The sequence below is a fragment of the Ctenocephalides felis genome, unplaced genomic scaffold (assembly GCF_003426905.1).
Source record: "Ctenocephalides felis isolate EL2017-DRISC unplaced genomic scaffold, ASM342690v1 CF-g0.4_SCAFFOLD_00845, whole genome shotgun sequence".
NCBI classification, from domain to species: domain Eukaryota; kingdom Metazoa; phylum Arthropoda; class Insecta; order Siphonaptera; family Pulicidae; genus Ctenocephalides; species Ctenocephalides felis.
The window spans coordinates 78502171-78518884 of NW_020536999.1; the positions used below are offsets into that span (position 1 = coordinate 78502171).

The following is a 16714-nucleotide window of genomic DNA, read 5'->3' on the forward strand; positions in this document are numbered from 1 at the left end:
ATATTTTGGCATACCTTAGAAAAAATTGATCTGCGTGTGTGTGTGTGTGCAGATACAAATTTTCGTCGTCGATTTTGGGAACACCGATCAACCGATTTGAATAATTCAAAAAACATTCGATTCCTATTGATAAGGAGACGTGCTGATTAGTTTTGGCGAAGGCAGGTCTAGCCGTTCCGAATATATGGGGCAAAAAGTGCCAAAAACGGTAACTCAGTTTTTAAGAGAACGGAGCTTCCGATTTTAATAATTCAAAAAACATTTTACTTGCATTGACAAGATGAAGAATTGGTCATGAAGGCAGGTCTAGCGGTTTCGGAGATCTAATGAAAAAAGTAAAATGCCATTTGGCGGTCAAAATTGATCATTAGACATATGCACATCAAATTATCAGATATTTTATAGAGATTTTAACAATAAGTATAAATTTTGTTTACATTCCTATGGGTTCCATACCAAAGTTCATCCGTTAGACGGCGACGCGGCGCTTACGCGCTTTGACATTTCGTCTCTATGCAGTTAAAGCAGTACGATTGCTTTGAAAAAAAAGTTCAGAAATTCCAAAATATGTTAAAATAAAGAAAACATTTTTTTTTTTAAAAAAAAACTTTTTTCAAAAAAAGTGATTTTTTGTTTCTCAAAAATTTAATTCATTTCAAGTAATTTTTTTTAAAAAATGTTAATCGTTTTTTAAAAAATAGTAATTTTTGGTACGGAAAGGTCTAGCAATTTGCCTTAAGGCACGATGCCATGCGCTACACTAGTTTCTCCATACGTTTCGATGTAAAATTCTACGTCATCATTAGTGGTTCTACAATTTTGAAATAAACAGAAAAAAGAACGTTAAAACCAAATATAAACAGAGCAAAAAATTGCGGAATACAGAAAATTAAAAGCTGAAGTTGTCAAATCAAGAATGGAGCGATTACGTGGCGATAGTCTTCAAGCGGAAGAAATAGAATACTCATCTTTAAGACATGCTGATAATTTCTTCAGAGTGGAAAATGAACAAAATAGGGAACGAATGGCTATTAACAGAAAAAATGATAAAAACTATAAAAATAATGAAAAAAGGCAAATAAAATTCGTATGCAGAAATATAGAACAAATGAGGGTTTGAGAATAAATACATGTTACGAAGACATAAGGATAACGTTTTTCGAGAACAAAGAATAAATGAGTTACGAATGAAATTCATCAAACATAAAAACAAATAGGAAATATTAACAATATTGATCGTGTTAGAACACTCCGTACAGATGATGCATTTAAGCAACTAGAAAGTAATAAAGATATTAAACGTAATAGACAACTCCGTCAAGATGATGCATATAAGCGATTAGAAAGTAATAAAAATATTGAACGTAATAGACAACTCCGTCAGAATGATGCATATAAGCAACTAGAAAGTAATAAAAATATTGAACGTAATAGACAACTCCGTTAAGATGATGCATATAAGCAATTAGAAAGTATTAAATATATTGAACGTTAGAGATTTACAAGATGATGCATATAAGCAATTACAAACTAATAAAAATATTGAAAGTATGAGAGAACTCCATCAAGATTATGCATATAAGCAAAGTATTAAAAATATTGATCGTACTAGAACACTCTGTCAAGATGATGCATTTAAGCAATTAGAAAGTAATAAAAATATTGAAAGTAAGAGAGAACTCCGTCAAGATGATGCATATAAGTAAAGTATTAAAAATATTGATCGTACTAGAACACTCCGTCAACATGATGCATTTAAGCAATTAGAAAGTAATAAAAATATTGAAAGTAAGAGAGAACTCCGTCAAGATGATGCATTTAAGCAATTAGAAAGTAATAAAAATATTGAACGTAATAGACAACTCCGTCAGGATGATGCATATAAGCAACTAGAAAGTAATAAAAATATTGAACGTAATAGACAACTTCGTTAAGATGATACATATAAGCAATTAGAAAGTAATAAAAATATTGAACGTAATAGACAACTCCGTCAAGATGAGGCATATAAGCAATCAGAAAGTAATAAAAATATTGAACGTAATAGACAACTCCGTCAAGATGATGCATATAAGCAATTAGAAAGTAATAAAAATATTGAACGTAATAGAGAACTCCGCCAAGATGATGCATATAAGCAATTAGAAAGTAATAAAAATATTGAACGTAATAAAAAACTCCGTCAGGATGATGCATATAGGCAATTAGAAAGTAATAAAAATATTGAACGTAATAGACAACTCCGTCAAGATGATGCATATAAGCAATTAGAAAGTAATAAAAATATTGAACGTAATAGACAACTCCGTCAAGATGATGCATATAAGCAATCAGAAAGTAATAAAAATATTGAACGTAATAGACAACTCCGTCAAGATGATGCATATAAGCAATTAGAAAGTAATAAAAATATTGAACGTAATAGAGAACTCCGCCAAGATGATGCATATAAGCAATTAGAAAGTAATAAAAATATTGAACGTAATAGAAAACTCCGTCAGGATGATGCATATAAGCAATTAGAAAGTAATAAAAATATTGAACGCAATAGATAATTCCGTCAAGATGATGAATATAAGCAATTAGAAAGTATTAGAAATATTGATCGTGTTAGAACACTCCGTCAGGATGATGCATTTAACCAATTAGGAAGTAATAAACATATTGAACGTAATAGAGAACTTCGTCAAGATGATAGGTATAAATCGAAAGAGCGTAAACATAATATTTTACGAAATAAATTATTACGACTAAATAGTAGGTATAAATCAAGCGAGAACGTTAAAAACATCAAGAGCATGAGAATAAATCGTAATATATCGCACTATAGTAAAATTGAAAAATTTAAAAATATCAATCGAGTTAGGAGGATACGTACCAATAAAGTCACGTATGAAAATGAATTAAAGAATAATGCCGAAACTAAAATGAAAATAGGGAAATAGATTTAATTAAGTATCGAGAAAATAATATAATCGATTATCGAATGACGAAAATTGTGATCCATTTATCCATTATGTGATGATGCATTGAAATATTCAATAACGACACCCTTATATCTAAAATATAACGTGCAGGAGATCTTGTCGAAGATGAATTAACTAAACCAACCACTCATAACGATGATGACTCTGTTTCTAATTCACTAACATATTCCGAAGTTGAACAAATTCCACCAATTGATTGCAGCCAAATTAATAATGAGGAGGTATTACTTAGCTGCAATTAAAGTTCATAGAGTTTAGAGCAGAAACTCCTTCCTATATTTGCTGTTGGGCTTGCTCGTAGGTAAGCGGTTAAGAGCGACGGGTCTTGTTTCAGAGGTCCCAGGTTCGATACCCACTTCGAGCAGCTTGTTGTCAGGCAACAGTGACAACGATTTTCACTTGGAAATATAAATAGCAATATGTTTCCAAGTGAAAATAGCCCTCAGCCGGCATTGTTGCACCATACTTGCCCTACTACAGAGATTGTAATAAAAATTTATCATACCGAGACAACTGTTTGGGTTGCCATCTGTAATAAAACAAACGTAGTTTGTAAGATATTAATCACAACAGTTCATAGAATCAATAAGTTCTGATCGCTGTTCAAATAAAATTATAATATATATATATATATATATATATATATATATATGCGGCGACACCCAAATACAGCCCTGCATTAAATACGGGCCTGCAGCATTTGAGAATGCGCACGCATCAAGATGGCCGTCACAGGCCTGAATAAAAGAACCCGCCATCGAGGCAAAAGGTCTATTCTACCATTCACCAGCCAGGAGAGATATACAGCACGATATAAATATTGTACCTATATTTCACGGCGAATAAACAATAACAAACTATACCAACTGTTTCAATCCATAAACTGCTTCATTGGTGACACCCGACGTGATATAATAGTTGGTGACGTGAGTAAAACAGAACAATAGTGAATTAACTTAAGTTTATTATTCAAGATTCAACAACATTTTTTATTTTTTTTATAAGAAGTGTAATTTTTTCTTTTTTTTGAACATTCAGTGACATTTTTTTTAGTGAATATTTAATTTGTTTTTCTCAATTATTTGTGAAATGAGTGATCAACATTTTGGTATGAAAAACCTCAATTATGGTTCGCGATGATCGAGGCACATTTTAATCGATCACGAATAAAAACAGAAGATGTCAAATATGAGTTTATATTATCATATTTAGATGACAAATTAGCCAGTGAAGTGGAAGATATAATATTAAATCCACCGAAAGTCGAGCCCTATACTAAGTTAAAGAAAGAAATAATACAACGTTTATCACAGTCACAGGACCAAAAGATTCGAAGGTTGCTACAGCAAGAGGAACTGGGTGATCGAAAACCGTCGCAATTTTTACGACATCTAACATCATTGGCCGGTCCACTACTAGATGAGAACATTTTAAGAACCTTGTGGCTACAAAGATTACCTACGCATACACAACAAATATTAAAGGCACATCCGACCATGAAAATTGAAGACCTGGCCGCCATAGCAGATAGCATCGGTGAGGTTAACATCGGGCCAACAGTAGCCGCCACAAGCCTTACCGACGGTACAACGTCTGAATTATTAAAACGCGTAGAAGACCTAACAAAAATGATAGCTGAATTGCAAAATAGACGTCCTAGATTTCGGCATAATTCTCGTTCTAGGAAAATCTCGCGCACCAGAAGTTTTTCACGCCAAAGAAATGGTAATAGGCAAAGATTTGATACGTGCTGGTACCACTTTAAATATGGAGACAAAGCTAAGAAATGCACGCAACCATGCAAAATGTCGGGAAACGAAGAAGACAGGCACTAAATGCGGCAAGTGTTTGTCAAGCACTTTCACGCCGCATGTTCATCTCAGACAAACCAACCAAAGTACAATTTTTGATAGACACAGGTAGTGATCTGTGTATATACCCACGTATGTTTGTACAACGCAAAGTTTTTGAGTCCGATTACAAACTGTCTGCAGCAAACAATACCGAGATTCGTACATATGGAGATATACAATTGAATCTCGACTTAGGTCTAAGGCGCAAATTCATCTGGAATTTTGTTATTGCTGATGTGTCAACACCCATAATAGGCGCAGATTTTCTGTCATATTACAACATAATCGTCGACACAAAGAATTCAAGACTAGTAGACGGTACTACAAACCTACAGGTAAAGACAATAAACAAAGGAACCATTCAAAAGGGAAGCATTAAAACTGTTAATATCAAATCAAAGTTTAGTGAAATTTTTAAAGAATTTCCTTCTTTGACGCGACCGCCAGGACTTCCACGTCAAATAAAACATACAACAGTACATTATATCAAAACCTCGCCTGGTCCACCAGTGGTAGCACGAACCCGTCCATTAAAAACTCAGCTGTTAAAAATTGCCAAACAGGAATTTGAAGAAATGGTGCAATTAGGTACTGCCCGACCATCAAGTAGCTCTTGGTCATCACCGTTACATCTAGTCCAAAAGAAAGACGATGCATGGAGACCATGTGGAGACTACCGAGCATTAAATGCAAGAACAATCCCGGATAGGTACCCAGTCAGGCTCATGAGTGACTACTCACAACACTTATCAGGTTGTAACATATTTTCAATAATAGACCTTAAGAAAGCATACCAGCAGATACCTGTTTACGATGAAGATATTCCCAAGACGGCAATTACAACACCTTTTGGTTTATTTGAGTTCCCCTTTATGACATTCGGCCTACGTAACGCAGCGCAAACTTTCCAAAGATTTATGGACGAAGTAACCAGTGGATTAGATTTTTGTTTTCCATATATTGATGATATTCTAATCGCATCCAAAAGTGAAGAACAACATAAACACCATCTCCGTAGGTTGTTCCAACGTTTAGCAGATTATGGTATAGTAGTAAACCCATCTAAATGCATTCTAGGCGCTAAGGAAGTTACATTCCTAGGATACTGCATTATGGAGCATGGTACAAAACCCCCAAAAGAGAGAATAACCGCATTGTTAAATTTTCCAAAACCAAAAACCATAAAAGGATTACGGAGATTTTTAGGCATGATAAACTTTTATCGAAAATTTTGTCCGAATGCTGCCAGATATCAAGCAGATTTACAAGTTTTATTATCAAAACCTAAATCAAAGGACACAAGCCAAATTGACTGGGATGAAAAACTTACAGCAGCTTTCGAAGCTTGTAAGAAGAATCTCGCTGAAGCTACCTTACTAACACATCCATTGCCGGATGCAGAACTTGCTTTATTTACAGACGCTTCAGACAAATCCGTGGGTGCAGTGTACAACAATATACAAACGGTGAATGGAAACCTCTCGCTTATTTTTCGAAGAAAATTTCTGAAAAACAAAGAACGTGGCCAACGTACTACCGCGAGCTTTTAGCAGGGTATAAAGCATTCCAATACTTCAAGAATCAAATCATTGGTCGTAACTTTACTTGGTTCACCGACCACAAACCACTTATGTATGTTTTTCAGCAAAAACACGACCGCCTACCACCAGTTCAACTCAATCAGATAACATATATGTCACAATTCACGACAGATGTTAGACATGTGAGCGGGACAAAGAATATTCCGGCTGATTTGTTTTCTAGAATTGAATCAATCAGTTCCCAATTGGAAATTACCGAGATAGCAAAAGCTCAAAAGGAGGACCAGGAGCTTAAACAATATTTATCGATGAAAACGGCCTTACAACTTAAGAAACGAAAAATTCCAGGAACAAACTACTCCATATACTGCGATACATCTCAAGGAAGGGAACGACCATTTGTACCTGTAAGTCTAAGAAAGAAAATTTTTGATAGCCTGCATAATTTAAGTCACCCAGGACCTAGACCAACAATAAAACTAGTGACACAGCGCTTCGTTTGGCCAAACATCCGCCGGGACTGTAAGGTTTGGTCCAGAGAATGTTTGAAATGTCAGCGGAGTAAAGTAAGCAGGCATACCGTAACACCCATTAAGGAATTCAATGTGCCAACATCAAGGTTTATGCAGGTACATATTGATATTGTAGGTCCATTACCTCTATGCAAAAATTATCGTTATCTGTTAACTGCCATAGACCGATACACTCGATGGGTTGAAGCATATCCAATGCCGGACATTACATCAGAAACGGTAACACATGCATTTCTTTTATGTTGGGTCTCACGCTTCGGAGTTCCAGCACAAGTCACGAGTGACAGAGGAAGACAGTTTGCGCCTCACTATTTCGAAATGTCGCACAAGCATGTGGAACCCAATAGATACAAACATCAGCTTATCACCCGCAATCAAATGGTTTAATCGAGACAGTACACAGGACATTGAAAGCAGCTCTAATGTGCCATGAGGATCATTCATGGATAGAGGCTTTACCATGGGTATTATTAGGACTTCGCTCAGCTGTTGAAGACTTAAAGAATTCTAGCGCAGAACTCACCTATGGAGAACCTTTGAGACTTCCTGGTCAATTTTTTAAAGATCACACGGGCATATCAACAACAACCGTCATGGATAAATTACATAGGATCTTTAGAAGTTTAAAGCCACAGCCTACGTCATCTCATAGCCCGAAAAAGAGTTTTATCCATAAAGACCTGGACAAGTCTAGTCATGTTTTCGTCAGGCAAGATATGATAAAGCCGACTCTGATGCAACCTTATAAAGGACCTTACAAGGTTTTGGAAAGAGGAGACAAGACTTTTAAACTGGACGTTTTGGGCCAGCCAAAATCCTTTTCTAAAGACAGACTGAAGCCTGCATACACGACTGCCGAAGAATGCACAACAGCAGAGCACGTCACATCTGAAAAATATACAACAAGACGAGGACGGCAGGTACGATTTCAGAATTACAAAGAATAATAATTTTCTTTCTTTTTCACCGTAGGGGGCTGTGCGGCGACACCCAAATACAGCCCTGCATTAAATACGGGCCTGCAGCATTTGGGAATGCGCACGCATCAAGATGGCCGTCACAGGCCTGAATAAAAGAACCCGCCATCGAGGCAAAAGGTCTATTCTACCATTCACCAGCCAGGAGAGATATACAGCACGATATAAATATTGTACCTATAGTTCACGGCGAATAAACAATAACAAACTATACCAACTGTTTCAATCCATAAACTGCTTCATATATATATATATATATATATATATATATATATATATATATATATTTTATAGAGTTTCGAACAAGAATCCAAAAATAATACAAAATAAAAAACAAGAAAAGTTTTTAAAAAAACAATTTCTTTATTTAATTATTTGTTATTGTCGACGTTTCGGAACTAGGTACGTTCCATCTTCAGGACATCTGTCAAGAAACATGATCTTGATGAGATTTTAGCAAACAATATGTTTAGGAAAAGAAAATAGATTTTTCTTAAATAATGAATTAAATTGTAAAAAATATAATAATGTACAGAAATATGATAATATGTTCAAAATAAAAATGATAAAAATAAATGAGTGGATTATCAGAACAGGATATTAAACATAATAGAAAATTAATAAATTAATTAATATATATATATATATATATATATGTATATTTGCTGTTGTTACGAAAGACTTTTTTTTAAACATTCAGGCACAAAACTCAGGTACTCAATAAAAACGCACTTATTCATAAAAGTCACGCTACTAATAATAAAATAAATGTCGGGAATGCAATACTAAATGTGGAAAAGTTCATGTCGCGCATATATAATTTTCCTAGCAAATGGATATGCAATACTTATAAATTAGCAACAAGCAATGATATGAAATTAGCAAGATTTATAAATTAGCAACAAGCAATGATTTGAAATTTCAAAATATACCCGAATGTTTTAAAACAATTAACCGATTTAAAGGAAAGAATGATAGCACATATACTAAATTTATGCAAATTCAAGCCCTGAAGCCCTATGCTTTAAATCCCCAATTAGGTTTTAAGGGTAGCGTAGTTAATATTTCAATACAGATTAATAATATTTTAAATGTTTCAACAAGGTTTCTTGATTAAATTATTCAAATGAAAACCATTCAAATTAAATTAAAACGAAATGTTAGTCATAAAAGCGATTATATTGTGGGAGTAGTAATCATTATGACAATATATTAAATTAGAAACTCCCATCATAAAAAAAAATCTATCAAATTATTGACTATAAAAATATTTCGATATCAAAAATATACATGACATGTCCGATCCTTTTTTACAAATCAAAAACCAGCCTGCTTGATATCGCCACACACTCCCTGCCCAGTGTTGATCTCACAGTTTAAAAAAAAATACAGGAAAACACGTTATAAAAATGTGGTGGGAAAGCAGATTATAGCAGACCAGTGTTGTAATACTGGTCAATTACAAATTTCCATGTTTCGTCAGCAGATCCACCGTATGTGGTGATTTGACCTGCCATCAACCCATATTCTGCATAATGTTCTCGATCTAATGGGTATTAGTTATATCAGAATAACTTAATGTTAGAATGCATAATTTATGGGTACAGTTTCCATTTCTGCAAGCGTTGCATTCGTATCTGATGAGTTCCGATCAGAGAAAGAAGTTGGCTCTTTATCCAAATCAGGATCATTGGTTTCTTTGACATAAGAGTCCAGAATTGTGGAATCCAATAAATTATGTCAAATTTTGTTTTGATTCGTCGTTGTCACCGATAATGGGAGGTAGCATTATAAGACGATTTGTTGAGTTAACAGAGAAAGAGAGGTTGAATTGCATTCCAATGAAAAGTTCAGGCTCCAAATTATTTTTTCTGTCAGCAATAAACACTGAGGTCTGGGTATACCAAATGAGTAACCTCGGAAGTCTGATCCAGATAGTAAGTGCGTTAACTATGATGGATTGGACTGGACATACCTTATAGGTCGTCACTGAAGACCAGTGATTATGGTGCTGCGTCAAAATCAATTTTCTTAAATCTTCGAAAAATAAAACTCCTTTATCTTCATCTCCATCGTCGTGAGTCACCAATGTGGGAGTCGTAATGATTATGATAATATATTAAATTAGAAACTCCCAACATAATAAAAAAATATAAATTTATTAACTGTAAAAATATTTCGATATCAAAAATATACATGACATGTCCGATCCTTTTTTACAAATCAAAAACCAGCCTGCTTGATATCGCCACAATATGTTCAAATCAGTACGGCGGAGCTTAGTATGTGATGCATTGAAATATTTAATAACGACACCCTTATATCTGAAATATAACGTGCAGGTAGATCAAAAATATCTAGATATTCACGAATACGACCTTGAAAATATTGATTTTATTGTAGATGAATTAACTGAACCAACCATGGCCGGTAATCTCCGAACAAACATCTGTAATCTTGTTTTTAATTCCGTTTCCCTCGATTGGAGCGCATCAGGTAAGACGTTGTACAAGGGCAATACGAGAATGTTCGAGAACGTAATCGAAGTTGAGTTCGTTCGTAGTTCGTTGGTTCGTTGAATGTAGTTGTGTTACGAGAGATTTGTGTTTTTTAGTCAAATTTGAATTAAGCAAGTATAATGTCGAAGTCTAGTGTACCACAGTGCAGGAACACAAAAAATAATGCTAAAATGCACGTATTTCCGGCGAGAAATGATAAGGTACGAAAATATTAATATAATAACCAAACTTTGGTAGCAAATAAATATGTTTTTGAATGTTATAGATGTTCTCAATTTGGTTGGAAGAACCAAAAATCCTTTAGAAAAATAACACCGTATCATTGTAATAGGTGCAGGAACAAAAAATAATGCTAAAATGCACGTATTTCCGGCGAGAAATGATAAGGTACGAAAATATTAATATATGTAATAACCAAACTTTGGTAGCAAATTAATGTTTTTGAATTCTTCTTTAGAGAAAATCATTGTATAAAATAATTGTATCATTGTAATAAATCTCGGTACGTGTGTGAAATATAAGAAAAAATGGAGAAGTGGACTAAAGAACAAATTGAATTATTAATTGATTATTTTAAGGGGCGGCTTTGTTTATATGCCTGTAACTTGCCGGTATATCACAATAAGCATCTTCGAAGAGATGCGTTGGAACGGGTGTTTCAAAAGGTTTCAAAGATAAGGGTAAATAGTTCTGCGGCGAGTGCCAGAAAAAAATTAAGAATTTGAGAAATCAGTTCAATATTGAAAATTGTAAAGTGAAACAGTCATTGAAGGGTGGTATTGAAACTGATAACGTATTATTTTTATTTTTTAGTTAATAATTGCATTTAATAAAAGAATAAATCCCTAACTAAACTTTAAAATTACTTTCAGGTTTATAAACCAAGCCTTTGGTATTTCAATAGTTTACAGTTTCTGGAGACATATGTGACCCCGCGGAAAAGTCGAAACGATTTTGAACTTTTGATTCAGCTTCAAGAATCACAGAGTTCGGTAAGTGCACTTACTACTAATAGCAGAATATCTAACACTTGATAATAAATTAAATGAGCTTAATGTTGAAGTTGAAGTGCATATTTTTCTCTTCATTTTAGAATACAAAATTAATGCTATTTTTAGAGCAATGCTACAGAATGCATATCGTCTGAAATGGAATATCCCATAAAGGTCGATTATGATGTTACCACATTTACCGAAGTGGATGATACACCACCATCTCCAGATTAACAAGAAACACCAGCTAAACGTAGAAAGAGAAATAAGCGGGACATCGAATCTGAAACAGCTTTCAAAGTCCTTGAAAAGCTGACAGAAACTTTGAAGGCTCCTCTTCCTGAACCCACTGAACAATATATGTACATAATACCCGAACATTTAGACAAACTACTAAAATCATTCACAAATGTAGAATTGCACCGAGCAATTCTATTGAAGATTGAGGGTGTTATATTGGAAAGTAAGCAACAGAATCTTCTAAGCTACGAAGACTACAAAATTTGATGCATCTTATGTCATCAACAAGTCTTATCTAAACGAACGCATTCATTTTATATTGGCAACAACAATTTATTTTACAATTACTGACAATTTTATTTGTACATGATCGATGACATCGAACAAATATTTATAGGTATGGCACAATGTACAATAAACTAACTCAAAATGTTTGCTTATCATGCTCTATTCGACTTAAAGAGTTTTATATTTATTATATAAAATTTTACCTCAATTTTGTGAAATGTTTGGTTATCTCATATCCTCACCATCTCATAAAGTCTCACTAATAATAGACTCAAATTTTATATGAATGTCTCCACCTCCTTAACAAAAATATATAAGGAATTTCTCGATATCATGTGCAAAACTGAAGAGAGCATGTCGAATGTTATCAAATCCATTTTTTACTGTCCGGGTTTTCTAATTATATAATGGACAGGTATATCCCAAGTTTGCCACTGTGGTCTGGGTTGATGCTCGACAATGAGAGATCACATTAGCATTCGAATGCTGCTGTAGAGTGTTATTTTAATACCCCTCAAATAGATGTTTGACAAGCCAAAAGAGTTCCAAATCTGACTCAGAGCTTTCAATAGGCACGCATCCTAATCATGCAGTAATAGATTTCAATTTTTATATAATACCCTACATCTACAATAGAACAAAATAAGAACCACACCGTGCACGACAAAAAGTGGTTAGATGATATAATTATTGATTCTTATTTAGCATCGCTTGAATGTACTGAAGAATAATTTAAAATTCTCGGCGGGCATGAATATAGTATTGGCCTAGTAGATAAAAATAGTAACAGAGTTATAAATATATCATCAGGTATAAAATATTCAGCACCATATAATTTCTATTCTCATTGGATTTTAGTCTTAATAGATTCTAGTATAAAACAATTCAGCGTAATCAATTCTATTCCCAATGAAATGACAGAGTCTATTATTTTTAAAAACTTTTGCGATAATTAACTTTTGGAGAACAAATGAAATGAAGTAAGTATACAATAATTTTCCCTAAACAAACTGATAATCATAGTTGTGGAGTTTTCATATTATAAAAAGCTAAATTAAATAATGCTAATTTTAACTATGAAATGGATCCTATCGAAACCAGATAAAGTTTTGTGTAATTTTTCTTAAAAAATATTTCACCTGTCGATGAAATCTGTCCAATTTGTAGCAGTTCAAATAGCCCTCCCGACAGACCGACCGACATATTATTAATGTTTTAAATGCGATACATGGTATAGACATGCAAGAAATTCTCAAGACTCATTTATTAGTTGCAAAATCAACTGTAATACGGAATTAATGCCATCCAGCACTTCTTGGCAAGAATGTGGAATGTGTTTAAGATGGACTCACTTTGAGTGGGATCCCAGTCTACTTTCACGTTCCTTAACGTCCAAATTGAAAAAAAAAATCGAAAATGTAACGATTTTTTCTAGATACTAACAATACAAGTTAGGTTATTTCATATTCTATCAATTATTTTATAAATTTTCGCCATGAATATAGATTTTTTTGTCGAGAATACCAGATAACATTTACCACTCGCGGCTCTTTTTATCGGCACATAGACAGAAACGTAGTAGGAAAGTAAAACCAGAGCAGACCAATATCTTCTCATTGTTCAACCCTTAAAACCTGGACTCTATCCACTAACGCTACGCCTTTTCTATTATAATAATTATATATTTATATTTATTATATAATTCTATTCTAACCCACTAAGGATAAATGCACCACCTAGATTTTGGGATCCAAATTTCTGGCATAATAATTATATGGGACCCAGGAGGTTTCACCGAGGAAATAGAGAGAACCGATGGCTCATGATGTACAAAGTATTAATAGAGAAAGAAAAAGTTAATAAATTCAAATCAAAATGTTCTTAGTTTTAAATGTTCTTAGTACAAACCACACACACACACACATACTATATATTAGGTTGTCAAATATCTCCCTTCCGCTTTTTTGCACTTGGTTTATAATACAAAAAGGCGGAAGCGAGATATTTGACAACCTTATATATATATATATATATATATATATATATATATATATGTATATATGAACGAATAACGAAATAGGCTGTCAAAGGTTGTTCAAACTGAAATCTTAAGTAACTTTCTATATTTCGAAGACATTAAAAATGATAAACTATCATCAAAACTTAAAAACCCTTTAGAAGAAAATTCGACAAATTATACCAAACTAAATTAGAAACAACGAAAATTGAATTAGACAATAACACACTTAACAAATGATTAAAGAATTTTTCCAACGTAGAGATTTCTGAACGTATGCGTTACATTTTTGCATTGAGTCCAAATTTCGCAGTCCCTAACAATACTCGCAATTTTAATTTCATAAAGCTTATCAGTAATTTAGAAAACAGTTTACAACAAATTAAAGAACCAAAACATCAAAATCCCACTAGATCCATTTTCTGCAAGAAATTCATATCTTTAACCAAAACAATAGGCACAAACTCCAACTATAACTATATCTATGGCGTCCCCTGGCATCTAGCCATAATTAATAAAGAAAAAGTTATCTAAGTAATCACAATCATCTTTTGTTTATACGTCGTAAAAATATTGTTTGATCTCGCAAATTTACATGTTCGTATTTTCTGATTAAATTAAATCGTCATCGAAGTTAAATTGTGTTTTAATCGTTTATAAAATGTATATATAGTTTGTAAGACTATATAATTGGTGACTCCGACTGAAGAAACACGTGGCTGAGATTCTGAACTTCATACTATAAGCGAGGTACACTATATTAATCAACAATCTCTTCACCTTCAATCACAAAAGCTTGGCAAGGTTTGAACAGATCGCTCATCGATCTGGACGAAGCTGAAGTTCGCACGCCAAGTGGGAATAACTCCAACCCAAAAGAGAACCATGACTTAAAATCTAAACAAGTTTTCAACGTGGACAGGCATACGGTAACCCCGTTGATGGAAGACTCTCCTGAAATGTGGTTCTTGTTGATTGAGGCAGAGTTTCAAGGAGATAGAATCAGGAGCGACAACATGAAGTATACCTGATGAGCGATGTGCTGCAAAAGCCGCCAACCAAAGACAAATACAATACTTTAAAGAGCATAATCCTGGACCGAGTATCCGAGTCAAGGTCAAGGCAAGTGGATAAACTATTAACAAACATGGTCCTAGGGGACAAAAAGCCAGCGCGGCTGCTCCGGGAAATGATTGATCTGGCTCGAAATGAAATAAGTGAGGACATCATCCACAAACTTTGGTTGGACAGACTTCCACAGCACATCCGGACTCTACTGCTTGTATCAAATAATATTGGACTACAAGCCATTGGTGAGATGGCAGACAGGCTGATTGACACTTGTGGACTGCCACCATCAGTGATAGCCACAGCAAACAGAGCACCAGAACAAAGGAGTGACCGCACCCAGGACATCCTGATTGCCATGATGCAGAAACTCAATGCTTTGATGACAGAGGTGAAGAATCTGAAACATACCAAAAAACATAAAGAGAGAAGCAGGACCAGAAGTCACGCCAGACACAGGAGAGGTAGATCAAAGACGCCGTCCAAATCGCAGGTATGGTTCTATCACAGCAGGTTTGGGGAGAAGGCAACTAGATGCATTCAACCATGTTTGGTTAAGACTCCTAAACCCAGAAAATTAACGTCACCATCAACACCAGGAGCAAGTAATGGTGGTGATATTAATTCTGTCTGTCCAGAGTTCCAACTAAGTGTGGCAGACAGAAAAACACGGATACATTTCCTCATAGACTCTGTCTCTGTTCTCTCAATACTTCCAGCTAGCAAGTTTGCAACCGGTCGAGCCAAGGAAGAGCTTGTTTTTTATGCAGCCAATTCCAGTCGAATATCCACCTATGGAAAGCGGACTCTTGAGCTGGACCTTTCACTGCGCAGACCCTTTACTTGGCAGTTCACTATAGTAGACGTGACAACAGCCATAATCGGTGCAGGCTTGCTAAGCCACTACAACTTGCTCATAGATCTGAAAGGCAAGAGATTGATTGATTCGACGACATGCTTAGCCTCTGACGGCAAAGGGCTAAAGACGCAGAACATCAACATAGAACCAGTAGAGAACAGTGTTTCAGTGGGGGTTAATGAAATGCAGCCTGTAACTGAAGAAAAGGATCAAAATGCTGGCAGTGATCATGAACAAAATATTATAGAAATACGAAAGTCTGAAAGAACAAGAAAGAAGAAAACGTTTGATGATTATGTCACATATGCGTGTAACAACTTTCCAATGGAAGAACCAAAAACAATTAAGGAAGCAATGTCAAGACCAGACAAGCAATATTGGATGGACGCTATAGCTGAAGAATTAAAATCTTTCGAGGAAAATAAGGCCTGGGAGTTAGTGAATATGCCAGAAAACTGTAGTATAGTGGACTGCAAGTGGGTTTTTAAACGAAAACCAAGTACGATATAGAGCTCGGTTGGTAGCTCGAGGTTTCACTCAACAGTATGGTGTAGATTATGATGAGACTTTTTCTCCAGTTGTTAGGCATTCAACCTTAAGATTATTAATGGCTTTATCAGTAAGATTAGGATTAAGCATAACGCATTTAGACGTCACAACAGCTTTTCTGAATGGACATTTAAAAGAATTGGTATATATGAAGAAACCAGATGGCTATAGAGATAACAGTAGCAAAGTATTGAAATTAAACAAAGCTGTATATGGTTTGAAACAATCGTCTCGAGTTTGGTATCAAAAGGTTGAGACAGTTTTACTTGGGCTGGGTTACAGAAAATCTAA

General features: G+C 34.5%; 2 protein-coding genes across 2 annotated transcripts; both read left to right on the forward strand.

The window, feature by feature from the left end:
- Positions 1-916: 916 nt before the first annotated feature.
- LOC113390158 (interaptin-like) lies at positions 917-3229 on the forward strand. Its single transcript, XM_026626853.1, has 7 exons — positions 917-1074; positions 1246-1427; positions 1498-1702; positions 1733-1896; positions 1957-2526; positions 2587-2811; positions 3078-3229. The coding sequence occupies exons 1-7, from the start codon at positions 917-919 to the stop codon at positions 3227-3229; spliced, it is 1656 nt and encodes a 551-aa protein (XP_026482638.1).
- An 894-nt stretch (positions 3230-4123) lies between these two features.
- Positions 4124-4822, forward strand: LOC113390174. Its single transcript, XM_026626854.1, has one exon. The coding sequence runs from the start codon at positions 4124-4126 to the stop codon at positions 4820-4822; it is 699 nt and encodes a 232-aa protein (XP_026482639.1).
- Positions 4823-16714: the final 11892 nt, after the last annotated feature.

Coding starts and splice junctions, on each gene's coding strand:
- LOC113390158 (XM_026626853.1), top strand. CDS start 917: ATGGAGCGATTACGTGGCGATAGTCTTCAAGCGGAAGAAATAGAATAC. Junction 1,075..1,245: donor TATAAAAATAATGAAAAAAG/GCAAATAAAATT, acceptor TGATCGTGTTAG/AACACTCCGTACAGATGATG. Junction 2,812..3,077: donor CAAGAGCATGAGAATAAATC/GTAATATATCGC, acceptor TATAACGTGCAG/GAGATCTTGTCGAAGATGAA.
- LOC113390174 (XM_026626854.1), top strand. CDS start 4,124: ATGATCGAGGCACATTTTAATCGATCACGAATAAAAACAGAAGATGTC.